We start from the raw sequence: 15,613 nt of genomic DNA on the forward strand, positions 1-15,613 counted from the left end.
TGCCACTTGTGTGTTGCTGAACTTGGCCTGTCTGAATTAGTGTCCCGCGTGAACTGGTGGGGTGAAGAAGGCACGTGCCTTCACTCGGCTTAACGCATCCCGACAATGGCCCTTGACTTGTTGTCATTAGACGAAGCTACCACCACATATTATTGTTAGTTTGCTCAGGATAAATAGTCTGGGGAACATCTTCCAACAACTGGTGCAGCGTTTGCATGAATTAGTTGTCTTTATTTGGTTTGTTATCTTCTCCCTGGCTTCGGTCTGGGTCCGACACAAGTGACATGACCTCAGAGGCCTGCAAACAGGGTGGGGGTGGGGGTGGGGGCGGGTTCAAGTCAGGATTTTTAGCACTGAATTGAGGAGAAACTGTTGACCTTTGAACCGCAATTGTGTCTTTCTTGCGGGCAACATTTTCCCTGTCATTCCAAGCGGGATGGGTTTTATATCTTGGTTCGTCGGTCTGTAAAGTTTTATGCGACTGACTTAACCCCCCTCGTCAGCACGGTTACGTAAGGAGCCGGGGTCACGTGAGGCGCAGCAACGATGGCAGACATGTGACGACAGCAAAGACGGGTTCAGGTGCGTTCAGGTGCATGTTCCCCTTACATAAGCGCCAGCTTCACTGAAGTTTATTATTCCTTGTATATTTTCCTCCGTTTTCTCTTTTTGTTTTGTTTTGATTTCACCTCCCTGAACTTCCTATAAGTCTGATTTTAGAATGAAAAGGTTAATGTTTGTGACAGGATTCAAAGAAATTCACCGGTTAAACAGTTTTAAATTCAGAACCAGAAAATCCATGGGGGAAGTGAAAATATTCAATGATAAAAAAAAACAAACATCAAGGTACCAAGCCTGCTGAGCGACTGAACAACATCATTCCCATCAGAAAATGAACTGACATTTTTTGTAGAGAAGTTAATGATTTCCGATGTAGTTCTGTGAATAAAATGTCAGATTTTATTCAGAGGAAAACGGTGGATTTAATGCAGATATCAACATTCAGTTAGACTAAATAGATGTTTTTCAAAGTTTGAAAATGCTAAAAACTAAAATGAGAGAAATAAACAAAGAGGTGGACTGAGATCAGGGCTGTCCCCATATCACCCACTTGACTGAGTTTGGACTGGGCCTCTGGATTCCGAAGCAACGTTAGCGGCTGTGTTGTTGTGTGGAGGGTCATGTGACGTCAGATCCCCGGGTCATCGCTAAACCATCAGGACTCTAATCATTTACCGCCCAGTCTCAGCTGATCCTCCTCTGCTGCTCACCTCTGAGCAGACTGCACTTTGAGCTCCATAAAAGCGGCCAGTTTAACACCGGCATCACAGCTGCGGCGGCTCCTCCACTCACCTCAGCTCCTCTTCAGGTAACCAGCATTCGACCCGCCAGTTCAGTCGAGGTCTTCGTCTCGTTCGTGTTGTTAAATCTGCCCCTCGGTCGTGTGTGCTCGCGTGTCGTCAGGTGATGCTTCGGGGCCGGGACAGTGATGTTAACGCAGCCGAAATATTAGGACCACCGTGGGCAGTAGTCCAGGGCAGACCATCCAACACTGAGCACCGGATCAGCGGATCCAGCTCAGGGTGCTCTGGACCTCTGTTCTCCTCCTTCTCAGTGTAGGTACTGTTGATTCAAGCTGGGGTCAGCAGGAGGCCACCCTAAGGACCTCCATCATTCCCAGCTGTGGAGTGAAGCTTCCTCCGAGTCGTGCCTCAGCTGGTCCAGAGAGCCGGGAAACTACCTTCAATGAAGCCAGTGAGGAAGCTCCTCAAGGACCCCGGGCACGCAGTGGAACAATGGAAGTCAATTTCAATGTCTGAATTGGCGCTGGCGTCGAACCACAGAGCTTTTGTCAGGCTTCCTGCGGCCTCAGAGGTTGTTGAGGATCACTGGTGGATCCTTGGTGTTCAGAGAGAAGCAGTCTGTGAGCCTGTAGGTCTGTGACCTCTGGGTGACCTCTGGCTGAGGGAGAGCGACGACCCAAGAGTGTCACACATCTGAGTGAGTCCCTGAGACTCTTCCAGACCTGAGTCTCTCAGACGACGCCCTCTGGAGAACAGGAAGTGATGTCTGCTTCTAAGTAGCTCATGTTGGTGGTGACTGACGCGTGAAGGTCGATAAAACTGTGATGTCTGAACCTCACCGTCGACTCGCCGCAATTAATGAGTCACTGACTCCAAGAAATGCACCATTAACGCAGCCGTCTTCAGGCAGGAAGTGACTCCGACTCACACGATGCTCAGGTTGAACTTCCTCCTGAAGAGCCGCAGTGACTCGGCAAAAGACTCGATTGTTGGAGAGCATGAACCACAGGAAGTGATGTCAGAATCGGAATCAGAATCAGAATCAGATTTATTGCCATGGTCAGTGGGGAGCCCACTGACTAGGAAAGTGTCTTGGAATAAAGTGCAACAAAAAACAAATAAAATAAAATAAATAGAATAACATTACAACAAGGCTGTTCATGAATTTAACAGTCTGATGGCTGAGGGAAAGAAGCTGTTCCAGTGACGGGAGGTTCTGGTCTGGATGGACCGTAGCCTCCTGCCAGAGGGAAGAGGAACAAACAGTCCATGTCCAGGGTGAGAAGGGTCAGCTCTGATCCGACCTGCACGTCTCTGGGTCCTGGAGACATACAGGTCCTAAAGAGGTGGCAGGCTGCAACCCATCACCTTCTCAGCTCAACGTACGATGCGCTGCAGTCTGCTCTTGTCCCTGGAGGTGGCGCTGTTGTACCAGACGGTGATAGAGGAGGTGAGGATGGACTGGATGATGGCTGTGTAGAACTCCACCAGCAACTTCGTCGGCAGTCGTAGTTTCCGTAGCTGCCTCAGGAAGAACATTCTCTGCTGGGCCTTCCTGATGAGGGACCTGATGGTTGGCTCCCATTTGAGGTCCTCAGTGATGGTGGTTCCCAGGAAGCAGAAGGAGTCCACAATAGGATTAGGTAAACCAGCCAACATGAGAGGGGACAGAGAAACTGTTACTCTCCTGAAGTCTATGACCATCTCCACTGTCTTCTGAGCGTGGAGCTCCAGGTTGTTGTTGCTGCACCAGGACACCAGCCGCTCCACCTCCCTCCTGTAAGCCGACTCATCTCCATCTGAGATGAGCCCCATGATGGTGGTGTCATCCGCAAACTTGATCAGCTTCACAGACTCGTGGCTGGAGGTGCAGCAGTTAGTGTACAGAGAGAAGAGCCATGGAGAGAGAACACAGCCCTGAGGAGACCCAATGTTGAGGGTCCGAGTGTCAGAGACAGTCGTCCCCAGCCGCACACGCTGACTTCGGCTGGTCAGGAAGTCTGTCATCCATCTGCAGAGGGAGTCAGGCACGTCCAGCTGGCGAGGCTTGTCTTCAAGCAGAGCTGGAAGAATCGTGTTAAAGGCAGAGCTGAAGTCCACAAACAGGATCCTGGCATAGGTTCCTGGGCAGTCCAGATGCTCCAGAACGAAATGAAGGGCCTGGTTCACTGCATCGTCCACAGATCTGTTGGCTCTGTAGGCAAACTGCAATGAATCCAGGAGGGGAGCAGTGATAGATTTCAGGTGAGAGAGAACCAGGTGCTCAAAGGACTTCATGAGCACAGACGTCAGTGCCACCGGTCTGTAGTCATTCAGTCCTGTGATCCTGGCCTTCTTGGGAACAGGGATGATAGTGGAGGACTTAAAGCAGGCAGGAACATGACAGGACACCAAGGAAGCATTGAAGATGTCCGTGAACACTGGAGCCAGCTCAGCAGCACAATGCTTTAGGATGGCAGGGGAAACTCTGTCCGGACCCGCCGCCTTCCGAAGGTTCAGCCTCCTGAACTGAGTGACCACGCCCTGCTCCATGATGTCAAGAGAAAGAGGAAGAGGGGGGAGGTGAGGGGGTGGCTCATCAAAAGTGACTGTGATCTTTGCTGTCTCAGTGACATCGTTCGTCTTAGTTGTGTCACTAAGAGACAGCACAGTCCTTTGTTGTAAAGTGGAACATGGGGCTGGAGAGACCACAGAGGTGCTGGGGCAAAATGGCTGCTCAAAGCGACAATAGAAGTTGTTCAGGTCCTGTGCAAGAGCGAGGTTGTTCAGAATGTGGGGGGCACGTGGCTTGTAGTTAGTGAGCACCTTGAGACCTCTCCACACCGCAGCCCAGTCATTGTCAGAGTATGCGGCCTTAGCTTTCTTCAGCTCCCTCTGAAACCCATACTTCAGCTCTTTGTAGCAGTTCCTGTCCCCACTCTTGCGAGCTGCCTCCTTCTCCCGTCTGATCTGGCTGAGTTTAGTTGTGAACCAAGGTTTGTCATTTGCATAACTCACCTTGGTGCGCGTTGGAACTGTGCACTCTTCACAGTAGCTGATCCATGAAGTCACAGTGTCTGTACACTCATCCAGATGATTGGTGGCAGCCCTGAACACCTCCCAGTCTGTGGTCTCCATGCAAGACTGCAGCTCCTCTCTAGCTTCACTTGTCCAGATCCTCATGCTCCTCACCACAGGCTTTGCCAGCTTCAGCTTCTGCTTGTATGTGGGAACAAGATGAACCATCCAGTGGTCAGAGAGTCCCAGTGCAGCTCGAGGGAGGGCGGTGTAAGAGTTGCGGAGCGATGAGGAACAGTGATCCAGCACGCTCTGCCTGTACCTGGGAAGCTCCTCACTCAGAGTCGCCTTGTTGAAGTCACCCAGCACAATCTCAGGAGAGTCCGGGAAAGTTCGCTCCACATGCAGAACCTGATCCGCGAGCGCGCTCTGAGCCTCACGTCCATCCGCGCTGGGCGGGATATATACGGCAGCCAGAATTAATGAAGCGAACTCACGTGGGGAGTAAAATGGCTTACAGTTGACGATCAGACATTCCAGAGAGGGAGAGCAGTGCTGGAAGATCACCGTCACGTCCGTACACCGGCGACTGTTGATGTAGAAACACAGTCCTCCGCCTCTGGTTTTGCCGGTGAGCTCCGGAACCCGGTCCGCGCGGTGAAGCTGGAAACCCTCCAGATGAAGCGCAGTGTCCGGGATGAGATCGCTCAACCACGTCTCCGTGAAACACAAAACACAAGAGGAGGAGAAGAGTCTCTGTTCCGTCTCAACATCAGCGCCAGTTCATCCATCTTATTGCTGAGCGAGCGGACGTTGGAGAGGATTATCCCGGGAAGTGGAGTGCGCGATCCTCCTCGACGAAGGCGAACGAGCGCGCCGGCACGTTTCCCTCTCCTCCTCAGTTTCTTCCGCCCCGCCAAAAGATGAACTAACTCCGCAACTGACACCAACAATACTGGTAGTAAGTCAGACGGAGTCATAGCCCTGATGTTCATCAACTGATCTCGTGTGTAAGAACACGCAGATGCTCCATCAAAACACAAAAATAAACAAAATAACATGCACGATAATTAATAATTCCAGGCCAGCCTTCGTCGGCGCCATCGCACACTCAGCGTGGTGTAGCTCAGTGTGTCGTTGTTGTCGTCCAGTGACTCGCAGGTTGATGGACGACTCTTCTGAGGTTTCTCTCTTTGTCAACGTGACTCCTGGCGAGGGGGACAACGGTAGTCAATATTGGAGCGAGTCTTGTCAAACAGCTGGCTGTGGCAGGGACGTTGGCGCACACTCCTCACCGCTCACGCGCTCTTGTCTTCTCAGGGCAGGATGAAGACCTACACGCTGAAGCAGGACCAAAGGCAGCAGAGCTTCGTGAGTACAGACGCTTCCGTCACCTTTCCGACCCGACGGACCCCCAGACGCTGCTGAAGTTGCCTCACCGCTGCCCCCGAGCTCGACAGTGGTGTCACTGCAGTCACTGACCAAACTGTTTGCTCTCCGTCCTGCTCTCCAGCTGCCCGACGCACACAACGGCGTTTGGGCCACCTCCTACGATGACTCCGACATGGGAAGGACTCATCTGGACCGCAGGAAGTCCTCGCAGCCCTCCCTCTTCGGGAAGTACCACCGGAGCCTGCAGACCCTCAAGCCGCTCCGCTTCTCCTCCTCAGAGTGAGCTTCATCCCGACGTCCTGGAGTGAAGTCTCTCCTCGACCTGACCTGAAGCTCCTCTCTGCAGGTCTCATCCCGTGGACAAGGCCGGCTTCCTGTCCTTCTCGTCGTTCGCCTGGGTCACCCCCATGATGTGGTCCATGTTCCGGAACAGGCTGGACTTTGACTCGCTCTTCCTGTCGCCGCTGGACGCCTCTGACACCAGCGGCGAGAGGTCAGACGTCCTGGGGACAAGTGCGGCGGGTGGACGTTCCTGACGCTCCTCTGGTTGCAGACTCCAGAGACTGTGGGACGAGGAGGTGGCCCGGGTGGGCCCGGAGAAGGCCTCCCTGTCTCGAGTCATCCTGCGCTTCCAGAGAACCAGAATGATCCTCTCCGTCATGGTTGGCGTCCTGGCCATGGTGGCGGTCTTCATCGGCCCGGTGAGTCCACGGTCCTCTTCAGACGGGTCCTGCTGGAGATCTACGGTCCGATAAACCTGTGGTGTTCTCAAACCAAATATAGTTCGTCATATGAAAAAGATGAGAGGAAACGTAAGACCACTGTAATGACATAGTAATAATAAGATTATTATATGAATATTACAATTACATAAAAAGAATACAAGCAATATTTTAAGTAAATACATTTAGATGTGGTGGGACTTTAACAAGTTAATTAAGATTAATTAATTGCAACAAAAAGTGTCGAAATACTTAAGGAATTAAATTAAATTAAATTAAATTAAAACATGAAAGAATCTGCTGAGAATACAATGCTTGGACTTATGGGGGGGTCAAGTTTCATTTTAAGACAAATATTATCTTATCTTTATATTAAATACGGTTAAATAAAACCATGGTGATTCATTGTGCTGTTGTCAAACTGATGCCAAATAACCAATATTTTGTTGTTTAACTGTATGTATGGCTCCATCATTTTTTTCATCGAGTCCCACCCCTAAAATGGGAATCCAGTATGAGTTTGAGATGTACAGAGGCAGCTCAGAAAGACCTCGGTCACTGGCTCCAGGACCTTCAGCTCAAGACTCTTCTTCAGCTTGGTTGGTCCTCATAGTGACCTGGACTGGACCCTCCTGACCCACCCTCCTCTTGTCCTCCTCCAGGCCGTTGTGGTCTACGAGATCCTGCGCTACGTGGATGACCCTTCTCGGTCCACGGTGGTCCACGGCGTGGGTCTGTGTCTGGGACTGTTCACGTCCGAGTTCTGCAAAGCCTTCTTCATCTCCCTGCTGTGGGCGCTGAGCCTGCGCACGGCGGTGCGGCTCAAGGGCGCCTTCTCTGCCGTGGGCTTCCAGAAGATCATCTCCATGCGTGGACACAGCGGCGTGTCCATGGGCGAGGTAGAGGTCCTGAGGCCGTCGCATCACAACCTGCAGGGCCTCTTCACCTCTTCATCTCTCCTCCAGATGATCAACGTGCTGACCGGCGACGGCTACAGGATGTTTGACGCTGTTCTGTTCGGGGGCTTCCTGGTGGCGTCCCCCGTCCTCTTCTTGGTGGCCGTGGTCTACTCCTGCTACGTCCTGGGCTACACGGCGCTGATGGGCGTCTTCATCTACATCATCCTGCTCCCCGTGCAGGTCCGGCCCTGAGCCTCTGCTCTCCTCCAGCTCTGCTCCTCACTCACCCATCTTCCCTCCCTCAGTCGGTTCTGGCCAAGCTCATCAACATGCTGAAGACCAAAATCGTGAGGATCACCGACAGCCGCGTCCGCACCATGAACGAGATTCTCAGCAGCATCAGACTCATCAAGATGTACGCCTGGGAGGACTCCTTTGAGAAGAAGATCGCGGGTGAGTGCTCCCGGGCCTCCGTGTCGGGCGGACCCGGCCCGCCTCTGACCACCAGGTTCTGACCTGCAGAGCTGAGGATCAGCGAGAGGAGAGAGTTCCGGAAGGTCAGCTACATCCAGAACATCAACAGCAGCATCACCACCATCACGCCGGCGCTGGCCACCGTGCTCACCTTCACCCTGCACACGCTGTTGGGATTCCCCCTCAGCACCACCGACGTGAGTCCTCAGAAGCGGGTCGGCTCAGTGACCTCCGTGACCCCGTGTGCCTCCCCTCCCCCGCAGGCCTTCACCACCATCGCCATCTTCAACTCCATGAGGTTCTGCCTGGCTCTGCTGCCCATGTGTGTCAAGTCTCTGGCCGAGGCCTCCGTGGCGGCCGCACGACTGCAGGTACCAGTGGGTCGGAACCAGTTCAGTGTGTGAAACTGAAGTGATCATCAGCAAACAAAAGCCTCCTGGGAAAGTAAAACTGAACAAATCAGGCATCTGTCGAAACAAAAGAAGAAACTGCAGAATATTTGAGAGAAGAACGTGAAAAGCAGAGGAAGCCTCCAAGGCCGACCTCGGGTGGCCCCCGGGCCACAGCTTGACCCCCTGGTCCGGCCCCTCAACCAACATACGGTGACTCTGCTCAGGTGTGTTGCGAGCTCGGGGGAGGGGTGTTTTCTTAACTGGATCTTCCCGTCCTCCAGGGACCGAACGGATGAATGAATAATGAAAGACAAACGCGGCTGTCGTGATCCAGAAACCCTCTTAATATCCTGCTGAATATTGAATGATCAAACAGGCCACAGGCCAGCGACAGAACACCTGAAGCTGGGCCTCATCTCCTCTCACACCTGAGCAGGAAAGCAGAGGAGGAGAGTGAGAGTGAACCTTGTGGGGCATGATGAGTGTTTTGTGTTCATTCCTGAGTCACACACTCGTATGTCTTTGTGAGGACCTCTCCTGGCCATTACCCTTTCCCCAGCCTGGCTCCCCTGTGGGGACCATTTGTGGGGACCAGCAAAAGGTCCCCACGAATGCAGATGTTCCCCAGAAGTGTGTGTGTTTCCAAGCGTTTGTCCCCACCAGTACAGCTATACCAGGAGCACACACACACTAACGTGGTCTCCTCCAGAGGATCCTGCTGCTGGAGAACCCAGAACCCTACATGGTCCACACCAAAGACCCGGCCTCAGCCCTGGTGCTGGAGAACGCCACGCTCTCCTGGACCAAGCCACGGTCTCGGACCAGCGTGGCTGACGGAGTGGCCGGACACAAGGGGGCCGAGGAGAGCGCCGAGCCCCAGGCCACACTGAGGAACATCTCCTTCACGCTCCCGAAGGTCCACAAGCAGATGAGCAGGTGCAGTGAGGAGATCTGGAGCTCAACCTTTGGACTTGATTCTCTTAGGGGACTCTCCTGGGCGTGTGTGGAAACGTGGGCAGTGGGAAGACCTCGCTGATCTCCAGTATCCTGGAGCAGGTCAGCTCTTCTCTCTGGTGATGGTGGACCTGCTCTGACCTCTGACCCCACAGATGCACCTCCTCCACGGCTCGGTCCAAGCCAACGGCTCCTTCGCCTACGTGTCCCAGCAGGCCTGGATCTTCCACGGCTCGGTGCGGGAGAACATCCTGATGGGCGAAGACTTCGACCAGGACAAGTGAGTGACGCTGCGGTCCTCCATGACCCGCAACCCAAATCCCGCTGAGTCGCCTCTTGCCTCTCTCTCTCACAACAAGCCATTAATGTTTGATGGGCGCACGCTCATATCTGCTCGACTCTTGAACACACTAAAGCATCACTTTATTGACTCGGGAAAGCGTTGTCACGTTCCTGCCGCGCAGACACACTGAGGGAAAGGTCAACAACAATAACACAGGCGTCACAGTCAGCAACAAGGCTTCCTGCTCAGACGTGGCCCACAGGTGCGGACGGTGAAGGCAGCGCCGACGCCTCAGCGTCACCCTGCCGTGGCTCCGTCTGCCCTCCTTCTGCACGACTCTATTCTTGTGTGCCATGAATGCTCCGATCTGTTCCCATGCCAGTTTAGTGTCCTCTGGCCTGGTGCTCCAGCATGGTGTCTGACCGTGTGTGTGAGCCGTGTCCTCGCTGAGGCCAGCGTGGCTGTTCAGTGACTGCTCTCAAGGGACGGGCGATAATTTATCGTACACGATATACCGGCAAACACAATCTCCACGATGGCAACTCTGCGTCTCATGACAGATTCGATAAACACGTGACACACTCGCTTCGCTGCATTGGACCTGCACACGAGAACATGAGGAGACGGTGACGGCGCCGCACTCTCCAGCTCCGCCGCGTGTGACAGTTGTGGAGAGAGTGGTGGACTTTGCTTCACCATGGTAGTTTGAACCTTTGATCATGACACTGGTGGACTCTGACTCTCTGGATCCCTGTTTCTTTGATGAGATGGAGTGGTCCTCATAGGTTCTCTGAGGCGCTCCTCTGCCTTGGTTCACATCAACACATGCAGCTCTCCCGCTGCCTAGGTGACAACACTTGGATATTGGCGGCGGTGGCGTCCTCTTCCGCGTCCCCATGAGGCTTCACTGATGGAGGACACACTCTCACAGGCAGCGCTAATGCTAGGAGCCGCCATCAGTTAGGGACTGTCAACAAATTCTATAGCCTCAAAGTCTGAGTGACATCTTCAATAAGACCATGGAGAACAAGCATTTTAGGAGAGAGAATTGTTTCATCACACAAGACAAAGGACTGACAGTTTGGATCATGATCTGGAGAATAGACTCTGACTCCATGATCATTTCTTGAGATACAGCAGACAGACGGCTCCATTTAACCCCTAAATAAAACGACCGGGTTCCATGAGAGACATGAAACATTGAATTTCTCATCTCTACACTTGGTTAACTATTATATTTAGACATAAACAAACAATGATGCTGGAGACAAACTCCAGTAATCATTTTCATCATGATTCAAGAGAGACTGTAGTGTGTACAACACATGGTATAGAATGAACATGGATTTATCGTGATCGTTTCTTTGTCCATATCCCCTATCCTTACTGCTTTCTCTCTCTCGCAGGTACCAGCGGGTGGTGGACGTGTGCAGCCTCCGGCCCGACCTGAAGATCCTCCCTTACGGGGACCAGACGGAGGTCTGACTCTGACTCCCTCTTCCTCGCTGACCTCTGAGTGACCTCTGAGTGACCTCTGGCAGATCGGGGAGCGGGGGCTCAACCTGTCGGGCGGTCAGAAGCAGAGGATCAGTCTGGCCCGAGCCGTCTACTCCAACAAGGACATCTACCTGCTGGACGACCCGCTGTCGGCCGTGGACGCTCACGTGGGGAAGCACATCTTCCAGGAGTGCATCAAGAAGGAGCTGCAGGGGAAGTCGGTGCTTCTGGTCACTCACCAGCTGCAGGTGCCAAACACTCCCCGTCTCTGTGTGTCCCTCGCTCCCGGCTCCACGCTCTGGCCTCTCCTCTTCCTCAGTACCTGGAGTTCTGCGACAACATCCTGCTTTTGGAGGACGGACAGGTCCGGGAGGCCGGAAGCCATCAGATGCTCATGAAGGCTAGCGGCCGCTACGCTCAGCTGACCAGCAACTACAAGATGGAGCAGTCCAAGGTGGCGCTGGAGGGCTGCGTAGCTGTAGTACGAGAAGCTGTGGTGGAGCTGCAGGAGTTGCAGGCGTAGTATCAGTACTGCTACAATCAGCTTGTGCTAGCACACAGAGTTGTCATCATGCTAGCAACATCGGTAGAGGCAGTAGCAGCGGTGCTATTAGCATCAGGATCCGTAGCAGCAGGTGCAGCAGCAGTATTGCTATCGTTATGTATTTGTAGATGTAGCAGGACTGTCCATGTCAGTAGCAGCAGCAGTAGTAGTAGTAGTTGGTGGTGGCAGTAACAATACCACACTGCTGCTGAACCACTGTGGCCTGGTTCCAGTCTCAGGTAGAGAAGAAGGAGGTGGCCCCCGATGACGACGCTCAGGTGCTGGAGGCGGAGCTTTGCCTGGCGGACGACGACGACGATGACGGGGTGGTGAACCCAGGTCAGTGCGCTGAAGCTCCTGGACGGACGCGTGTGCGTCATGTGTGCTTGCGTCTCAGGGTTCGACATGTCGGACGAGAAGGAAGCAGCAGCCACCCGGAGAAGATGTGAGTCTGTGGGCCGCCTGCAGAGCCACTGAGCGCTGCGGCTTGACCGTGTCTCCCTTCGCAGCTGAGCAGGGCGGGAACCAGCTGGTGCGTCAGGAAGTCTCCACGGAGGGCGCCGTCTCCTGGAGGATCTACCAGAAGTACTGCCAGTCTGCTGGAGGTGGGAGACACTGAGAAGGACGCGCCCCGGAACACACACACTGACCGCGCTGGCTCCGCAGGTTACATCATCGCCTGCCTGACCATCTTCGTCACCATGCTGATGGTGGGCACCACGGCCTTCAGCGGCTGGTGGCTCAGCTACTGGCTGGGCAAAGGAAGCGGGGTGAGAACTCACAGAGTCACCGCGGTGAACCGTGTGGTGGAGGTCTGCCGGTGAAGCGGCTCGCCTGCTGATGGACTCAGGAGCTGCAGCCGGCAGCGGGGGGGGGCGCTCTGGCGTTGACCTTTCACCTCCTCCTTCGCAGGGACCCAACGGCACGGGCGACATCTCCCAGAACCCAGACCTGCACTTCTACCAGCTGATTTACGGCATGACCCTGGTCATCATGGTGGTCCTCGCCATCATCAAATGCTTCACCTTCGTCAACGTCACGCTCAACGCCTCCAACAGGCTCCACAACGCCATGTTCAAGAAGGTACGGCCGTCGCTGTGTGGAGCACATGTCAGCTGGAACAATGTGGAGCATGGAGCCTTTCTCTCTGCAGGTCATCACCAGCCCCATGAGCTTCTTCGACACCACCCCGACCGGCCGGATCCTCAACCGCTTCTCCAAAGACCAGGAGGAGGCTGACATGGAGCTTCCTCCCCACATGGACTCTTTCATCCTCTTCACCTTCAACGTGACCTTCACCATCATCATCGTCGCCGCCGTCTTTCCCGCCATGTTGGCCGCCGTGCTGATCATGGGGATTCTCTTCTCCCTCATCCTGTTGTGAGTGACGAAGGTGACGACGAAGATGATGATGATGATGATGGTGGTGGTGGTGATGTGTGCAGCGTGTTCCAGAGGAGCATCCGTCAGATGAAGCGGCTGGAGAACATCAGCCGCTCGCCCTGCATCTCCCTCACCACCTCCACTCTGCAGGGCCTGAGCACCATCCACGCCTACAACATCCGCGACAACCACGTCCGCCTGTGAGTCTGCGTCTCTCCTCCTCTCTCAGGGCTCCTTCATCCTCTGCTCCTCCACAGGTTCAAGACTCTGAGCGACACCAACAACAACAACTATCTGCTCTTCCACTCGGGCACCCGGTGGCTGTCCTTCTGGCTGGACTTCATGGCCGCAACCCTCACCCTGTTCGTGTCCCTCTTCGTGGTCCTGAGCGGCAATGACATCATCAGTCCGGCGCTGAAAGGACTGGCCATGTCCTACACCGTGCAGGTCCGGTCAGCTGAGGTCCGACCGCAGCAGAACCGGTGCTGAGGGTCTGTGTGTGTTGCAGCTGACGGGCCAGCTGCAGTTCGTGGTGAGACAGGCCACGGAGGTGGAGGCCCGGTTCAGCTCGGTGGAGAGACTGCTGGAGTACATCAAGGTCCAAACTCTCTCTGCTCGCTGCAACAGGCTGCTTGTGGGTCTCAGCGCTCACCTGTGCATTTCTTGTGACGTGTAGGATTGTAAACCCGAAGCTCCCAGAAACCTCAGCGGTTCTGATGTTCCGGAGGACTGGCCCAAAGACGGAGCGGTCAGCTTCCGGAACTACAGGATGAGGTACAGAGAGAACACGCCCATCGTCCTCAACGGGGTGGACGTCTCCATCCGGGCCAGGGAGAAGCTGGGCATCGTGGGACGCACCGGGTCCGGTAAGATGGGCGGGTTCTGGTGAGCTGGTTCTGTAGTGAGCGAGTGACCGCCGTGTAGGGAAGTCGTCTCTGGGCGTGGCCCTCTTCCGACTGGTGGAGCCCGAGTCCGGAACCATCCTGATCGACGGGCTGGACATCATGAAGATGGGCCTGAAGGACCTGCGCAGCAAACTGTCCGTCATCCCGCAGGACCCGGTTCTGTTCATCGGCTCCGTCAGGTGACATACGCACACACAGATGTACACACACACACACATGCACACGCTCACCTGTCACATCCGCAGGTACAACCTGGACCCGTTCGACAACTACACTGATGAGGAGGTCTGGGCGGCTCTGGAGAAGACCTACATGAAGGACTCGGTGAGAGGGTGGGGTTGGTGCGGCGTGTGAGAACTGAGGCGCGACCTCTTGACCTGCCGCTGCTCCTCAGGTCTCTCGTCTGGAGCTGAAGCTTCAGGCTCCAGTGATGGAGAACGGGGAGAACTTCTCTGTGGGCGAGCGTCAGCTCATCTGCATGGCTCGTGCCATCCTGCGCAACTCCAAGGTGGGTCGCCGCGGCACCCCCGAGAGGCCGCCTCGCACCTCGCTCTCGGCCCCTTCATCCACGGCTGAGCTGAGAAGTGCTGACGTCATGCTCGGCTCCTCTCCAGATCATCCTGCTGGACGAGGCGACGGCGTCCATCGACGCCGAGACGGACGCTCTGATCCAGAGCACCATCAAAGACGCCTTCCAGGACTGCACCATCCTCACCATCGCCCACCGCATCCACACCGTCATGCACATGGACCGCATCCTGGTCATGGACCAGGGCGAGGTACCCGCCCTCCGCGACTCTCTGCCTCCCCCCCGCGGGGCCTCACGCTCTGGTGTGTTTGTGCGCCTCCAGGTGGCGGAGATCGACGACCCGGACGTTCTGGCTCAGAGACCCGACTCTCTGTTCTCGTCTCTGCTCACAGCTGCAAACACATCCAACTCCTGAAGCTCACGACAGACTCCCAATCAGCATCGTGGGACACAATCAGAGTGCAGCCGTGCCCAAGCCTGCCGTCTGCTGCTGTCCTTTGATGTTTATTATTTATGGACCTCTCTGTGTTTTCTACCACTGAACCTGATTGTGTTGTCAAATAAAGACTCTTGCGAGGAAGATGCCCTCGATCCGACGCTAGAGGGCGCCAGACGGTCTTCAGGGTCAAAGGTCGGCCTCTGAAAGGCCATTACACACTGCAATCTTTGTTTACCAACAACGATCCACAAGACTGGCTCAACAGGCAGATTATGAAGCTACAGCTTCAGTTTGATCCAGATTACAGCTGCCAGCGACGTTTAATCCACTCTCAGCGTCTGACTCAGGTTCAAACATCCACCCGAGTGTTGATGGAGATCAACTGGTTCACTGTGAATCCCAGCAGACGGGTGCACGTGCTGGAGTCGTGCTGAACGTTGGGTTTGATCCACCCGCAACTGGCCCAGTAGAGAACCAGAGACACACCTTTTATTGCGAATCATGTTTTCATGTACGTGTTTTCAGGGAAATTATTTGTACAAACAAAAACACTTTTATATCAAAAGTCCAGAAAAAAACGACAAATCTGGATGAATTATTGTGTCGGTGTTTAAATGCACGATGTGTGATTTAATTAAAGGAAAGATCAATTGTTTTATGAATGAATAAATGCAGGAAAATATCAATATTACAAATTATGTTCATGAATAAAAATAATGAACTAAAGAGTGTGACGGATAAAAAGTTGCTAGAAAAGCTCTCAGATATCAGGAAAATGCTATGAAGTGAATAAATAACAATTTCAAGACAAATAAACAGACTCAAATTCATATTGTGCTCCAGAGAGTTGGACATTCATGTTTGATTCACCAATGATGGCAAAAACGCTCCAATGGACC

The 15,613-nt window shown here is 54.0% G+C and overlaps 1 protein-coding gene across 7 annotated transcripts; it reads left to right on the forward strand.

Annotated features, from left to right (window-relative positions):
- The first annotated feature begins 1,260 nt into the window (after window positions 1-1,260).
- abcc12 (ATP-binding cassette, sub-family C (CFTR/MRP), member 12) lies at window positions 1,261-15,497 on the forward strand. 7 transcript variants are annotated; one of them, XM_053865121.1, is made up of 31 exons: window positions 1,261-1,369; window positions 5,622-5,672; window positions 5,815-5,972; window positions 6,040-6,186; window positions 6,247-6,394; window positions 7,078-7,314; window positions 7,381-7,554; window positions 7,620-7,767; window positions 7,837-7,985; window positions 8,052-8,159; window positions 8,890-9,096; window positions 9,165-9,236; window positions 9,290-9,414; window positions 10,824-10,896; window positions 10,959-11,162; window positions 11,234-11,368; window positions 11,692-11,797; window positions 11,856-11,903; window positions 11,968-12,063; window positions 12,125-12,228; window positions 12,371-12,541; window positions 12,612-12,838; window positions 12,904-13,041; window positions 13,099-13,288; window positions 13,350-13,439; window positions 13,518-13,707; window positions 13,766-13,925; window positions 13,992-14,070; window positions 14,141-14,254; window positions 14,361-14,525; window positions 14,598-15,497. In XM_053865121.1, the coding sequence occupies exons 2-31, from the start codon at window positions 5,628-5,630 to the stop codon at window positions 14,688-14,690; spliced, it is 4,101 nt and encodes a 1,366-aa protein (XP_053721096.1). In that variant the 5' UTR covers window positions 1,261-1,369; window positions 5,622-5,627; the 3' UTR covers window positions 14,691-15,497. The 7 variants fall into 7 exon arrangements, with proteins under 7 accessions (XP_053721096.1, XP_053721099.1, XP_053721094.1 ...); XM_053865124.1 differs by having other exon boundaries at window positions 1,283-1,369; window positions 6,027-6,186; XM_053865119.1 differs by lacking the exon at window positions 1,261-1,369 and adding an exon at window positions 4,023-5,527.
- The last annotated feature ends 116 nt before the right edge of the window (window positions 15,498-15,613 follow it).

This window comes from Synchiropus splendidus, chromosome 5, assembly GCF_027744825.2.
Source record: "Synchiropus splendidus isolate RoL2022-P1 chromosome 5, RoL_Sspl_1.0, whole genome shotgun sequence".
Lineage (NCBI taxonomy): Eukaryota > Metazoa > Chordata > Actinopteri > Syngnathiformes > Callionymidae > Synchiropus > Synchiropus splendidus.

Coding starts and splice junctions, on each gene's coding strand:
- abcc12 (XM_053865121.1), top strand. CDS start 5,628: ATGAAGACCTACACGCTGAAGCAGGACCAAAGGCAGCAGAGCTTC. Junction 7,768..7,836: donor CTTTGAGAAGAAGATCGCGG/GTGAGTGCTCCC, acceptor TCTGACCTGCAG/AGCTGAGGATCAGCGAGAGG. Junction 10,897..10,958: donor CTTACGGGGACCAGACGGAG/GTCTGACTCTGA, acceptor GACCTCTGGCAG/ATCGGGGAGCGGGGGCTCAA.